Genomic DNA, 15,738 nt, shown 5'->3' on the forward strand with positions numbered 1-15,738 from the left:
TGGACTCACGACTACGGAAGACAACGTGAACCGAATATTTGGATGAGTGACATTCATACATCACCGTGTTTGCACCTTCCTCAAGTACCGTCAGCCATTGAAACGTCTATTTTGCAAACAGAAAATATGTTGAGAAATGTCCCTTCTTCGTTACAGATTGAGGAACGTCCGTGGCACGGAGCCCATATATAGCCACAAAACAAGTCTGTCCTTCACCCGAGCTAGCTACAGACTTGCATACAGTTACACCCAAGCCACACATTCCCCTAGAACATATTAGTTAACATATTTTAATTAGCACTGCCTTATCCGTGAGAATCTATCTAACAATTTGTCTGTGAAAAGAAATCTACACAACCTAACAAACGTGTCCACATTTCGTTAATCCAACTCACCATAGCTCTATAAACAGAAAATCATTGTACACATGTACGAGACATAACTTTTATTGTTTCATCCTTTATACATTTAAAAAGCGCAGCTGTACACACAGTAATTAGGTTAACCCCAAAAAAAGCAGCATTTTCAAGTCACTTCGCCTGGAATGAATGGTAGTGGTGACAATAATCAGCCTTAAATGCATTGCATCTATTGTGCCTGTATGGTGCCTCGCTATAAGGCATAGCTGCATTTGACCGTTAACACACATCAGCGATTAAAAGGCAGGGGGCTGGTGGGGGCTGTAGTTGCACTGGCATCTCTTTCCCTCTCTCGGAAACACGGCCACGCAATGCAACTCAAATGACCCGGATTTGTCAAAGGACGTCGGCAAATGTACACACACACACTTGAGGAAGCCACGGTCTGGTTGCCTACTAACAGCACAATGTGTGTGTACACAGACGTCGACATCTCCTCAGCGGCACACAGCTACAGTGACGGCCACACACGCACGCGCTGCGATCGCGTTTGTGACCCAATGACTGGCCCAATGCTCCGTTTCATACGAGGGGTCAAGACGAAAAACGCTGAGCATGGCTATCCACATACTGAAACTCAGCTTCAACAATCAAGCAAATAGAAATCAAAGTTAAATATTTCATAAACTCTTGGTCAAATATATATTTTGTATGTCACAAAAAATAAAATTTGTTGCATAATAAATTACACGATATAACATTTGAAATTTGCCCGGACTTGCTTTTTTTTACCTCCAGTGTCACGTGGTAGCCCTACTGCAATGCAGTACGTTGAGACGAACGGCAACCAAGGATTCGACGATTTTTAAACATGTTCAAGATAGTTTTTTTGTTGCTTACATTTGAATAGGTTATAATATGTGTTTTATCTAAAGGAGAATTTCTTCACACACACACACACAACTACTATATGACCACTGTTGAATGCTAGGTTATACCATGTCACGCAACTCTTGTTTTTATGAACGGTCACGTAAAAATAACACTTCAGTCTGGGCCAAATAAAAAAAAAGGAACATAAATCGACACTTTTTTCCATACATAACACATTATTTAATACTTGAAGACATTAATTACTAACTACTTGAAAATGCCATTCATCAAAAGTGCTCTTAATTACTCAAAGTAGCATATTGAGAGTCTAAGCCTAAAACTGTGGTCCTGCACGTAGGAAGGTAGTTCAGAAGCAGGGCAATCCACACATGCATCACGCTCCAAATGATAATCACTTGTAATGTCCTTATAGTCTCAGTTGGCAGCAAAAGTAGCAGAAAATGGAAAAATAAATTACACATTCTTGAAACAACAAACAAAAACGTTTCCGGCAGACAGGTATGCAGGTGGCAGGAGAAGAAAATAAAACTCCGAAAAGCCGAACCAGTTTTTGTCGCTAAAAAAATCAGTCTTTTTTCAACGCTCCGAGGGCTCGTCTGCAGGCGTAAATCCACTTGATGACACGGGCGTTGCGCTCAATGATCGACACGGAGGTGGTGGGCAAGTTGGCGGAGCCGTCGTCCTCCTCGTCGTCCTCGTTGGGGTCTTTCTCGCTCCGTCGAGACATCTCCTCCGCGTCGGGCTCCTCCAGCTCCACCATGCTCACGCTGCGAAAGTGGAACGAGCCGCGGTGGCTCCCGTCCGGGCTGGCCCAGGACATTCGCTCCTCCGTGAATGCCTCGATATCCTCAGCCTCAAGCCCGCAGAAGTTGAAGAAGCGCTCGTTGTCGGAGGCCGAGCGGGTGTAGCGGGCCGTGAGGTCCGACTTGGAGCGGTAAATCGCTCGGCTCTTCGTGCCGGGAGGGAGTCGCGCCGCCGGGGATGTTACGCGCCGTGGCGAGCGCTCCAGCTTGCGGATGACGCTGCCCAGCTCATCCACCAAATCAGGACGAGGGTAACACGGGGACGGCTCGTCTTGGAGATGCCCACCGCTGGAACTGTTGGGGCTCTTGGGTCGGTTGTCGTCATCTTCTGAACTTGCGTGGATCGTCACCGGGCTCAAGGTCCTTTTGGGAGCCTCAGAAGTCGGGCTCAACGGAGGCGAAGTGGATGGCGAGGAGCTGCTGCGCTGGTCCTCGTCGTTGTTGCCGCCGGAGTTGCCCGCCTGGATCTCGGCGCTGCTGTTGCTTGGGCTGAGTCTCTCCTTCATGTGCGCAGCCTGCAGCAAGCGTCGCAGAAAGCTCGTGGCGGCACCACCGCCACCGTTTCTGTTCCCGTTTTTGCCGCGGCCACCGCTGCCACCGCCACCGCCACCACCACCACCGTCAACCGTTTCGCTCGAGTCCTTGACGATGGTCAATTCTTCGTTGTTGCGGCGGCGGTAAATGAGCAGCGAGTCGGGTCTCGGCTGCTGGCGCTTGGAGCCGCTCCGGTGGAGCGTGGCGGTGGACCGCGGCGAGTTCTCCCAGTCATTGCGAGCATTGTTCAGGCTGACCAGCCCGTTGCATCCTGCTTGCGAGGTGGTGGTGTTGTTGTTGTCACAGTTCAGCGCGCAGCTGTTGGCAGACAGGACCGGTTTGGCATCGGATGTGGGACTCAGTGGCGCGTCGTTGCAGCTCTTCACGTACTTGTACTTGTCGGCTGCGAGTCGCTCCCGAGCGCTGAGACCGCCGCAGTTGGAGAACTCATTCTGCTGGCGGAAATACTCGGGTCCCTTGTTGAGAATGCGCACGGGCAGAAGTGACGGCACCATCAACTGGTTCTCAGGCTGTTCCAGCTGAAACACTTCTGTGTGCATTTCTTTCATTGAAAGACGGTTGCAGCTTTCAAATTGTATCCTTTTCGAGCGTTGCAGTGTGTGGAATCTTCAGCGATAAAACTCTGTTTGATCTTTGGTGGGGGGGGGGTTCAACTTTAAAAACTTTGGCACTTTCTAAACAACAACAAAAAAGTCCACAACTTTTCCAAGTTTGATTTCTTCTCAATGCAGAGCAGGCAAATATGTATTGTTGATCTTGAATCTACAATCAATATCTGTTAGTAGTTTCATAATAAATACCTTCGTGTGCATTCGTCAAAGAAGAAGAAGAAGTTTAAAACTAACTTTCGTTTAGCACATGTTGCATTCCTCCAGCGCAGCAGACAGGTCCAAACTCCGGATTGTCAGCTGGGGCAGTTAAAAACAACTTCTCTCTCCGCTCAGAAGAAACCAGACGCTGGCTCAGAAACCAGACCCTGGCTCCTCTACTGTCACACGACGACGACGAACCCGGGTGTCTGGTGTCAGCAACGGCACGGCACTGCTGGGCCAGGGACTCACTCCGCTTCTCTCCAAACTCTGTGGGAGGACAAAACAGAGAGAGAGAGTGCGCAGGCTTAATAAGCCGAGCAGGTTTGTGACATCAGAGTACCCCCACACACACCACACACACCCACCCCTCCCTCTACTGCTGGGAGGGGCCTGGAAAAGATGCTTTGCCTGGGGCACAGATAAGCACTTAACCCCCCCCCATCCCCTTTGCCTGGGAGCCCAACCTAATCATCCACCCCCATCAACGGGTTTTTTTTGTTTTACAATGGCAAGGACTGCGCGCTCATTAAACCCAAGAGGGGCAGGGGCTAATATGTCTTATCTTAGCTTATTCACCTCATTACGCACAAATAATCCACGTTGCGGGACGAGAAGAAACGCGCGATCACGTGAGTTCTAACGCGCAGGGCTTTTGGCGTGGCTGGCATAAGTCAGCGGCGTTTGATTTCGTTTAAGCGTCAACGTGAGAACGAGTGGAAATGAAAGCGCCAATGAATGAACGGTGGGAAAGTATGCGGCACTTAAAGTTGCAGGCGGCACTTAAAGTTGCAGGCGACAAACGCGCACCTCTGGGTGTTGGAAGATGCAACCGCCTTTGATGTTCCTAGCAGCTCATTAATGCACGCATTCTTCAAAGTTTCACTTTCAAAGTGTTCGTAAGCGTCCATTGCAGAGGATTAAACGCACATGCGCTTCTCTCCGATAATGGTACGAACATCGCGTGGAATGCTAGTTAATCAAATAAATACTGGCCAAAACACACTAATGCTGCATTTCCCCACTATTAGAACTATTCGCAACATTACACTGCTGTCATTGATTTCGCGCTGCTGTGAAAGTTAACCGCAAATGCTTGCGCAACCGCTTGGCGTCGGTTTTGAATCTTCCCCAACGTAAACTGAATTAGCGCAATAAGCTGCGGTCCCATTTGTTTCGCATTGTTGTAACACAAAGGCCCCCAGTGATCAATGTCTTGTGCTGCGAGAAACAAAAGCCCCTCCCTCTCTCTCCACCCCCACTGGACTGCAGTAGTACTTAATATATAATAATACTGAATATTCGTCCACTGAAAATAGGGAGTAGCACGCTTTTGGGACCTATTTTCATCGGAGCAGAGAAAGACACAGAAATGTTAACAAATGTAAATAAAAAATATCGTTTCAGCAAATCGACTACAGTGCTTCTGTTCTATGACCCGTGGGAAGGGACGCAAAAAATGTAAAAACGTCAAATCGATTACAGTTTGCCCCATTCTCATTCTTTTCACGGTGGCATTCGATTTGAATGCTTGAACTTTCAGGGAGGGGGATGGAACTAACAAGCGTGCCCCCTCCATGTGTGCCTTGGAGGAGTTAATGCGGTCATTACATGACAATAGGGAAGCGTGCAGGCTGCTTTCTCTATCGTGGCACTCAACTATATGCCCATATTCCCTCGTGTAATTTAACAATGTAATGTAAAGTGGGACGAGACCGTTTGAAATGTTCAGAGAGCTGTGCCAACGCTCATACACGTAGTCTGTTTATATATTGGGTACATTATTTTCCTATATTCTAGCTCCAAAGCATTCTACCGAAAATAGTATACATTGTGCTTAAAGTTTTAGTTTATGTAGGGAAATATTTCAAGCCAAGAGCGTTCTTAATTATTCATGCCACGTTAATGTGTTGATAATGTGTGTGCTTGTGCTGAGCATTCTACGACAAACCAAGCTTCTATATATTGAAGTATAAAATATTTTACCGTGCATTTCGCAGCACTTGCTAGGCTCGTTTTTTTTTGACGGCGTTGTACAGTCTACATTAATCTTAGCCCGTCTGTGTTATGCCGCGGAGCCTCATTCTGAATGCCGTACCAAGAGAGGGAATCGTAAAACTGACAGGCAGCAAAACCAATTGGCAGACCCTCTGCCCAGAACAAATTTTTCTTTCCGGCGAGATGGGATCTCACCACATGTCCCTCAAGCCTCTGAACTAACCGCACCGGGACAACGAACACCATGATAGGGATCACATGGGGATAGTGTAGGATTGTGGTTCGCTCAGTGCGGTTACCCTCCCATCAAGCTCTCCAGATTCTTCTCTGCAATTTAAAGTTTCAAACAATGCACAATAGATTTTGATCTAAAGCTTTCGTGACTGCAGGGATTCATATTCTTGGTTCTTTCGGTAAAGTCACGTAGAAGGGAAATAATAAAATAAAAAAAATAATAAAAAAAATATTATTTCCCTTCTACGTGACTTTACCGAAAGAACCAAGAATATAATGCACAATGACACGTACAATACCCATTTTTTTACTAACAGCAGCTCCTGAAGTTTACCTATGTGACTTCACATTCTCCTGCAGGTGTGTACAGGAGCGAAGGTTGGTATGTACGTTGAAATTTGTTCACACCGTACGTAGCCAACCATGCTAATCGGAGGTGCGGGGGAAAGACAACAAACTAAACGCAAAAAGCAGCTCTAAAGAAATGAGCTTTCAATCTAGATTAAAAACTTCCCAGCCCCGGTGGCTTCCTAATATCGGAAGACCGTTCCAGACGGTCGCGGAAGCGCACCTGAAAAGTGCGCGATGCAGTGACCGTCTTTAGGTGCGCAATCCTCACTGGCAGTGGGGTAGCTATCGAGTGCGCAGGTGTTGCGACTGAGCTGGCATCCACAGGCTGCAGCGGTCCAGGTGTTTGGCTTTGAAGAGAAGTGAATTAGGAGAGGTGGCCTCATTTTATTCCTTGCACCAGGGCCCATGCTCACCACGCTACCCTGCTGCACACTGTGTGACCGTGCAAGGCTACGTGGCTACGGTGGCCTGGATCTCATTCGGTTTTTTTTACTACACAAAAATAAGTACTGGGGGTAGGGATGGCAGGGGAAGTGGTGGGGGCAGAGAAGCTGCCTCCAGCCAAAGATCCTCCCCCCCCCACTTCTCTTAGCTGCAGATTGATAAGGTCGGCCCACACAGTGGAGTACATACTTAGGAGGAATTCGCAGCGGCAGTCAGAGTGACAGATTGCAGGCCGTGGTCTGCATCAGAATAGGAAAGTGCGTGAAGCCTTTACGAAATGCTTGCTTGGCTCAGGAGTGATGTGGACTTGTTGGTTAAATTTAGACCAACAAAAACCCCGATGGCACTGTGCGGGTTTTTGCGGTTGTGCCGGAGAAGCTGTCGTTGGTTTCGGATTTTTCCGCGTTTCGTTCGGCCCAATGTCCGACGTTTCGGCTCCAGTTGCCGGGAGATTTTACTGAAGAAGCTTCCCCATGGACAAGCTGCCAGCACGTGAAGCAAAACATCTGACATCATGCCGTACAAGACGCGTGCAATTCTATAACACATCGGAGATCTAACCCTACGGCGGTCCGTCCATGCACTCAAATGAAAGAAATACATTGTGTGGTATTTTTTTACGTGCGACAAGCAAGCCAGAAAAATATATCTACTACTCCGCTCTCTTATTACGCCGTGTTCATTCAAAACAAATATATTTCAAACGTTTTCACCGGAATCTGCTTGACATCAGTGTCTAAGGTCCAAAACTAAGCGCAATTTACTTTATTTGTTCGTTGGCTCTGGGTTTTTGTTTAGACTTGTCCCCGGGTCTGGGGTCACTGGCCACTCAGGAGACAAGCGTCATACAAGGGTGGCCAGGATTAACCCCGAGTGCTGAAAGCTTTAGGTCGCGATGACCTTTGCGAGCTCTTCAAAGTCTACTATTGTGCGCAACTTCAGCCATTGACCAAAGCTGACTTCTACTCAACTTCAAAGTAAATAGTACGTGGATCGTTAAACTTACATAATTGTTGCAATTTGTTACGGGTACACTTACAATTGTGTGTAAACATAAAGCGGGGTGTTTTTTTTGTTTTCTCCAAGGAATCCATATATGTATTGTTTCCTAACAGTGCGGCGATGTTCTCCTCCCCCATATATTCTGGGCAATTTTAATTTGCTATTAAGTACCCCCAGAGCATAATACAAGCCCCCTCCCCTGCGGCGGTCTAGAGATCCCCATGTGGGCACATGTTTTTGTGGCAGATATTCTGCCTTACACAGCTTTGTATTCGAAATGCTCTCGCAGTTTACAAAAATTCCTCCAGCTAATATTACGTAGTAGTAGTAAAAATAATAAGTTAATAATACGTAGTAGTAGTAGAAATAATAATGAGGGACAAAATAAGTCAAGACTGTGCTCTGTAACGTGCTCGTTGTTTTTAAATGTCACGGAGTTATTTCCTATCTTCCGTTAATCTCTCCCACAAGGATACTGCTCTTACCACCTCATATCGGGTATATAAATCAAGCCAGACTTGTGTCAGAGATTTGCTTACCCGTCGACTTATATGAGAATGTTAAAGTAAAAACAGAGCTTTATTATCCTCGATTGGCTAAAGCCACAGCTGCTGTACCAAAGAAAATATCTGTATATTCTCCTATACAGAATGTTGTATCTTCACAACATTCATCACCACAGCAGCGCACACTGTGGGTGGAGTAAGTTGGCCAATAGTCAGCTTCTGCTCTCGATTCGTAAGTGGTGGCCCTCCTAAAAAGAAAACCAGCCAAAGCTTTGGGCTCCAAATAACTCAGGAGGCCCTGGATTCATTAAGCAATCGGCTTGTCCCAATCTCCAATTCAAATCCTAACAAACTTAACAAAACGAAATTAACATAATCGAATTAATCTGTCCTCATCTCTATCTCTTGCCTACATCTCTCTCATTTCATTACATTTGTATTATTTGCATCTCTCCTGTCATCTCATTACATCCCTATATTTTCTCTAAACCTCCTTCTGTCATCTCACTAGGAGTTTAGAAAATCAAAGGAGGGGGCCCTAACATCATTTCTATTTAGGGCCCCCAATGGGCCAGCACCACAACCACTGCTGCATGACCACAGAACAGAGAAACATAACCATTTAAATTCCTCATCTTCACGCATTCAGAACCACAGGGTGCAGACGGCGAGTGCAGTGAGCAGTCAGATACTGCTGTCACCAAAGCCAGACAGACACTGGAACAGGTGCTTCTGACACCGTTTGTTGTCTGTTCCTCTGTCTGCCCACAAATTGCTTTACCAGAATGAAGAGATAAACAGATCCTAGTCGCCCAATGGATGACGCACATGACTGCAGCATAATCTATAGAGCATGTTACATGGATGAAAAAAAAGGTAATATATATTTTAAATGACCTTCAAAACTCCAACCCGCATCTCATTTTGGATGCTGATATAAGAAATGAGCGCAAGATCATGCCGTGTCTGGATGCCTTGCAGCACGTGACCTTGAAGGTTGACATTAAGGAAATCCAGGTCCAAAATCTGGTGTCCACGTGAGCAAACAACATTTGACCTCGCAAAGGTCGAATTTTGCCTCTGAAATCAAGACCAGACCCATTTTTCAAGAAACCCCCATCTTGTAACCGTAGCAACAAAGAGCCCCCCCCCCCACCTATCTACCTCACAGGTTCCAAAAAACAGCCAAGCAACACAATCTACAGGACCACAGGACATTACATCATACAAATTAGATCAGCGATCGTTTCTTTTCATAAATAATCCCGATTTAAATAGATTAAGACATCCAAAGCTACCAAAATATATTAACACTCCAACTTAAGGAATATATTCATAAAGGTGATATGTATTTCAAATTTTTTACATGATTTTTGAACATACTAATTTACATGAACATTAAATATCTTACACAACACCTAACCATTGCAATCAACACCATTCCCTACACACCAAATCACACTCACCACTATTCCCGACAAACGAATTCACCATCGCACTCACTACCTGACAAAGACAAAGGTCCCCCATATTGCCTTAACAGACTGTTTGAGAAAGTGCTGTTAGCGAGCACCTATGAAGCGCGGCACACACACCGCACCAGGCACTCATTTGTATGTATGTTGAATTTCTTTTTCGCACTGTACGAGGCTAACCATGCCAATTGAGGCTGAGTCGACCGAGGGGAGGCCCAGTACCAGTTCAGATAATCGTCACTGGTGTTGACCGTACGGTGGGAATCAAACTCTGGTCACCGGATTCGTAGCGCAGTGCGCCGACCACTGCACTACCACTCCTTTCCACCACCTCACCATCGCACTCACCACCATATGCTATGCACCAGCTCACCATCGCACTCACCACCATATGCTATGCACCAGCTCACCATTGCACTCACCACCATATGCTATGCACCAGCTCACCATCGCACTCACCACCATATGCTATGCACCAGCTCACCATCGAACTAATCGCCATTTCCTGTGCATCTCACCATCACACTCGCCACAATTTCCTGCATACCACCTCAGAGTCACACTTACTATCACTCCCTACAAAAAACACTCTTGCACGTTGCACGGAGAAAAAATGTTAACATTACTGTACAAATTATATTTGTATTATTTTGCATGCATATTACGTGCAATAGGTTAGAGCCAGTGGTTGGATCTTTGATTTATTCAGGAAACTAATTGGCCACTGCTCTAAAGGGATACATTCGACACACCTGGGGTGGATAGTAGAGATCATTACACAAGTTAAAAGAGACTTACAAAAAAAGGCTGATTTATAGCACGCAATTTTAAATGCACAACTCTCTACATTCATGTTTTTCATCTTCTTTTCAGCACACCGTCGCCAGACGATTCACTTAGTAAAAACGTGTGCATTAAAACCAAACTGCAAAAAGTGTCCATGCCCAAACTGACATTGGGTGTGTTGCTATATTTGCACTGTCAGCATGAGCCAGTGGATGAAACTCCACATTACCATCGCAGGAGCAAAGTATTTATGTCGGACTACCACCGTTGAGTCTGCCCCAAAGCGGTACAGTAATTTCATCAACTGAGCAGGAATGATCCCCAACTAGAACCTAAACTAGCGACCTTAAAACTGTGAGTCAACCTTCTTTGTCAACGTGAACAGATTTATACTGTCGGATATTTACTACAGTACAGTATTTTTGATTTATATAGGGGATAGAGCAGTGGTGTGTTTGCTAACGAACTGCATTATGAACCCAGAAATCCGAGTTCAATTCCTGGCCACGGCTATCACGAGTGACGAGCGGTATCACAACCGGTCCTGGGTTTCCTTTGACCAGCATGGCAAAGCAGGTCAAACAACTCCCATGACCGACGTAATATTGGGAGGCCTTCGCACAACACTGGATTGACCAATGACTCTAAATGAGTATTGGTTTATATTTCTCTATCTATTTAAATGTATCAGTAGTCATCCTCAATACCCAACAGTGAGTGGTGGGTGCTACGGTGGCGAGATGTTAACTACCTCACCTGGTATACAGGAGGTCGTGGGTTTGATCCCGACCCTGATGCTTGTATATTTATAGTTTGCATGTTCACCCCGTGGTCGCGTGGATTTTTCTCCGGGTCCTCCATTTTTTCCCCCTCCACATTTAGAAACATCCCTTTAGAGAATTTGGCTGCTATAAATTGCCACGCGATAAGCCACTTCATTGGGCTATAATTTGTGGCCAGATCGCTTTCTGAAAACGAGCTACATAGCTCAGTGTGACTTACCTGGTAAAATAAAAGTAGTATAGTGAGAAATAATTCCTCATGCTCCTCATTCCATAACCGTGAGGAACGTAATCCCTCGACAGCTGGGTAAGCCCAAGTGGTACATTCACAGCCATTACCTACGTCCACCTTTGATTGCACAAAAGAGGGAAGCCAGTCTTCTATTACCTGAGCTACTGACCCCTAATAAACAAAATAATGGCCTCCACTCCCAATGCTCATTCTCAGTGGCACTGTGTGGGAAAGAGAAGGTGTGGAGTACTGGGTCATGGTCAGCCGGTTTTTATGCTCGATAAAACTATTCTCAACTTCCTTGATGAGACTAATTGTTCAAATCTCCCGCATCATTTAAGGGGCACTGCTCCACGTGGCGCCATGCAACAGTCGTTCATTTAACAACCAGTGTTTATCTCAGGCTGCGACCAGATCACCCAGACTACACCCGATCTCGTCAGGGTTGAGTTTTGACAGCACTTGGACGGACGACCACAGATGTGCAAAACGGGTGCGGGACTACGTTGGGGGCAGTGCCGGATTATCCTAGTACCACAAGTAGCGACATATGCTACGGGCCCGCACTTTCAAGGGCCCCGCACTGAATTCTTTCAAGCTATCAATTCCGGTTCAGTGATTCTGCACTTGCTCTATTACTATAGTACTATACCGCCTTCAACTTTTATGAACGACTGGGTGTTTAAGGTTAGCGATTTGTCATATTATCCGGCTGTATGGCAAATGAAAAAATGCAATTACTTTACTAGGCAAGTAAAAAGTTCGTCTTCTTGGTTCTTTCGGTAAAGTCACGTAGAAGAGAAATAATACTTTTTTATAATAATTGTTTTATGTTTAAATGTTATTATTTTATTATTTCCCTTCTACGTGACTTTACCGAAAGAACCAAGAAGATGAATCCCTGCAGTCACGAAAGCTTTAAATCGAAATTTTAAAAGTTTGTGTTTGAATATTTGTGTTTTATTATTTAGGGCCCCTTAATAACATATGCTACAGGCCCCGCACTAGCTTAGTCCGGCACTGGTTGAGGGGCAGTGCCGAAGAAAATCATAGTTGTACTGTACTATGCTCCTTGCCTACCACGACTCGCGTTGACCAGCATGGAGAGGCATGAATGGATAAAGCACCATGACTCGCACTGTGTGGGTGGTGGGCTCTCATCCAGAAGCGGACTCATCACAGGGTTTCACGCGTCGACGTTTATCTCAAAGCTCGCAGCACCGAGTGTGAAATTGCAAGTCTCAATGTATTTGGGCCATGGAGAAAAACCACCTCTCCATGTGGTATTTTTAGGTTAATTTTTAGAAAGAGGAAGCCTTTTGCATTCTTGCTGCTGCAGATAGCCGTGCCTCTTGCCTCTTATTCAACCAAGAGATATCAAGCCCCGCTTTAAAAAAAAAACAAGCATCTTTGCCTCCAACAGCCAGCCATTGCTTGACGTTTCACATTTCACATTTCCTCGTCATTTTATCCCTCCACACGAAAAACAAGTGAGCCATGCGAACAAATGTCCAGTCAAAGAGTGCTGATGCGTTGAATAATGCTTATCAGCAAAGCGATGAAAGCTGCACGTGTCCCTTCTTTGTATTCCATGCGTGTCACATCTGAAGGGCACTGGGGTGCAGTAAATAGAAGTTGACCTCACAAAGGAGGAATTCTTAACCTGCTGTGGGTTTGATTGGAATAGCGCGTGTGGCCCTTGCTCCATTAATCCTCAACCTCCATATCGTGATGGCTAGCACAATATTTATTCATAAAAAATATTGACCAATTGGCTTAATAGAAATACATGATTTATATACAGTACTCGGTAAATAAGCATGTACAGTTCTGTCAGTCTACTGCCGAATGAAAATTTCACCACACCATGTTGCTCATGGGGGTTGTTTAACCATACTGCCCTGTGACCTCCTGTCAGCAAGCCTTCGACACTTCACGAGGCCTCAAAGTGCACCTGGCCTGGCACAGGCCCCCATAGTGACGTCACCGTCACTTAGTGGCGAATGGTGGCTGTTTTTGTTGTTAACCATACTTCACCATGCTGAGCAGTGTAGGTCGGTGAAAGGGCTGAGCACTGGTTCAGATACCACCCGATTCTGATGTTGGCTGTGGCCCAGAATCGAACTCAGGTGGATGGAGTTCCGAGCCCAGTGCGCCAATCACTACTCACCCTTATAGCGACATGCAGTACCTTTTATTAAATTGTTATTTATAAACCATTAATTCTTATCATAACCTAGCCTCATGTTTGTGTAGTGGAAAGCGGTATCCGTTACAGAATGAGTCACTCAACATAATTCATATTTAGTTGACAGAATTAGCTTCCAGCTAATAAATAACGGTGGGAGAGTTGTACAGTGGTTTATTTCTCCCCCATCAATAACAAAATGGCACATCAGTCACTGTCGGTCCATTTCTTTGGGGGCGGTTTGGGCCCATCTGTTCTTGGGAAATTACATTCAATTATGGGGGCGTGAACCTCTACTTATGCTCAACGTGTAACACCGGTAAACGGCTTCAGGTCTTCTCAGAAAGAGAAACAGATCAATTGTCCCCCAAGTCCTGCTGACAGAGTTGGGGTTTTTCACAAGCCAAACACAGATCAGAAACTACAAGCCAAACTGCAACAGGATAGGGCGCACACACACACTCTCTATATCACTTTGGCCCGAAACGAAACTGTACTTTCAGCTATAGGGCATTTGAAATGCACGTGCGCGTAAGGGAACGCAGTCGAATGAGATGCATTCCCGCTTGTTAACTTCACATTGACTCGCTATTTGAGTGTAAAAGAGTGTTTAGACATAACCCATTAAGGCTTCCCACAAACCACACAATCAACATACATCAACGTTACGACTTCACTCAAATGTTTTACTTTAGTGAGAGGTGGATGGGGGGGGAAGGAAAAATCGAGGAGTTGTATTTGTGAGGAAGTGAAAGCTGCTTTTTGTCTTTCCATGGTTCTGGGCGGGGGTGGGGTTGGGTCTCCTCCGCCACGGTGACCCACGGCAAGATAGCCGCAGGAGGAAGAGGAGGAGGAGGAGACGCGCGGCGCGATGAAATCCAAAAATAATTTGGAGACCACGGCTGGGCAAGGGCAACGAAGGAATGGCCGGGAATGAAAACGGTAAAGACCTTTGCCCAGCATTGGGAAATTACAGGCCGACGACAACAACAACAACAACAACGGCTTACCTTTCATTAATTTCGACATGAATATAACAGCAAATCATATTTGCCGAGTGTAATGAAGCTTTGCTGTATGCCCGATCATGGCACAACCAGCAAATGACAGCTGAACAAGGGATACACATTAACCCTGGGGCAGAGTACAACAGCAGTATGCACCTTTGAGGCCTTCGATTATTTATACTGTGGCTCGTTTGTGTAAAGCTGACGCATGTTGCACTTCGCCCTGGGCTACCTGGCTAAACTAGCCAATCGCGCCAGATTTGTGTCCGTCACATGACCAACTGCAATGATGCCACCACTGAGCTGTTCTTGTGCCGTCTAAATTACACGGCACCTGAACACCTCCTCGGCTGTCCAAACTCTCTTTGACCACCAGACAATGCCAAGGTGAAAAACAGAAATTGGTATACATTCACTTTCGGTAAACGCTCCGGTGATTAAAATCTCAATGTAGGTCTCCCACATCTACTGCGTTGCGATGTCGTCAACTCTAAACAGGTGGGGAAAGCTTCTGTTCTATTTCAAGTGAGCAAGTGACAATTTTCCAATTTGCCATGCAACGACTACTTTTGTATTGCCACAGCGCACAAATTAACAAGGGTTGGGTATGACGTTAGGCCTCATCCGATGGGTTTACTTAACAAAAACAGTTTTAACAGGCCGGTGTATACCACCTCAACTATTGCTCAACAACTATAACACGTGGTATTATTGAAGGAAGGTGAAGAGCGGGGAGTGTATCGGATAATATAAGGGGAGTGGGGGGGGCTTGAGCAGTGGACCTGTCCATAAGCAGGGAACTTGCTAAAGATCAAATATATGCTTTATTTAAACATAGGTAAGAGGCTGCTCGGACCAAAAGTCCCTTTTTCAATGGAGACCTGGCTCACAAAGCCACACAGGTTTTATAAGGCTCATCACCATTGCGCAAGACTCAAAACGCGTGAACTTAACAATCGTTTTGAAGCCCGAGCCTGCACAGGGATTGCTCGCAAAGTGGGGGCAGTGGCCCGATTCGCACCGAAGTTTACACCAAAACACAGCATGGGGATGTGAATTGGGTTCCACTTCGGCTTACAATGGAGTGTTCTCTGGTGTACAGGGCCATTCTTTCGCACCGTACATAGCCAACCGTGCTCATCGGAGGGCATGGGGGAGAGGGGTGTTACTGTGGGTAGCAATTCGCGTAATGCATTATGAACCAAGGGACTTGGATTCGATTCCCCGTCACGTCTCACATCAGTTGCAAGTGATTTAGGAACCGTTCCTGTGTATGCCCCTGTGCCAGCCTTCACCTTCCCGCACTGATCAAA

The 15,738-nt window shown here is 45.9% G+C and overlaps 1 protein-coding gene across 2 annotated transcripts in view; it reads right to left on the minus strand.

The window, feature by feature from the left end:
• Positions 1-430: 430 nt before the first annotated feature.
• Positions 431-15,738, minus strand: part of LOC144718849 (uncharacterized) — a 38,748-nt gene continuing 23,440 nt past the window's right edge. For both annotated transcript variants that reach the window (XM_078594420.1, XM_078594421.1), the window contains one exon: positions 431-3,690. In XM_078594420.1, coding sequence (XP_078450546.1) covers positions 1,819-3,159 — 1,341 coding nt within the window. In that variant the 5' untranslated portion in view covers positions 3,160-3,690 and the 3' untranslated portion in view covers positions 431-1,818. The remainder of the gene's footprint in view (positions 3,691-15,738) is intronic.

Source organism: Lampetra planeri, chromosome 5 (genome assembly GCF_965212315.1).
Source record: "Lampetra planeri chromosome 5, kcLamPlan1.2.h2, whole genome shotgun sequence".
NCBI lineage: Eukaryota > Metazoa > Chordata > Hyperoartia > Petromyzontiformes > Petromyzontidae > Lampetra > Lampetra planeri.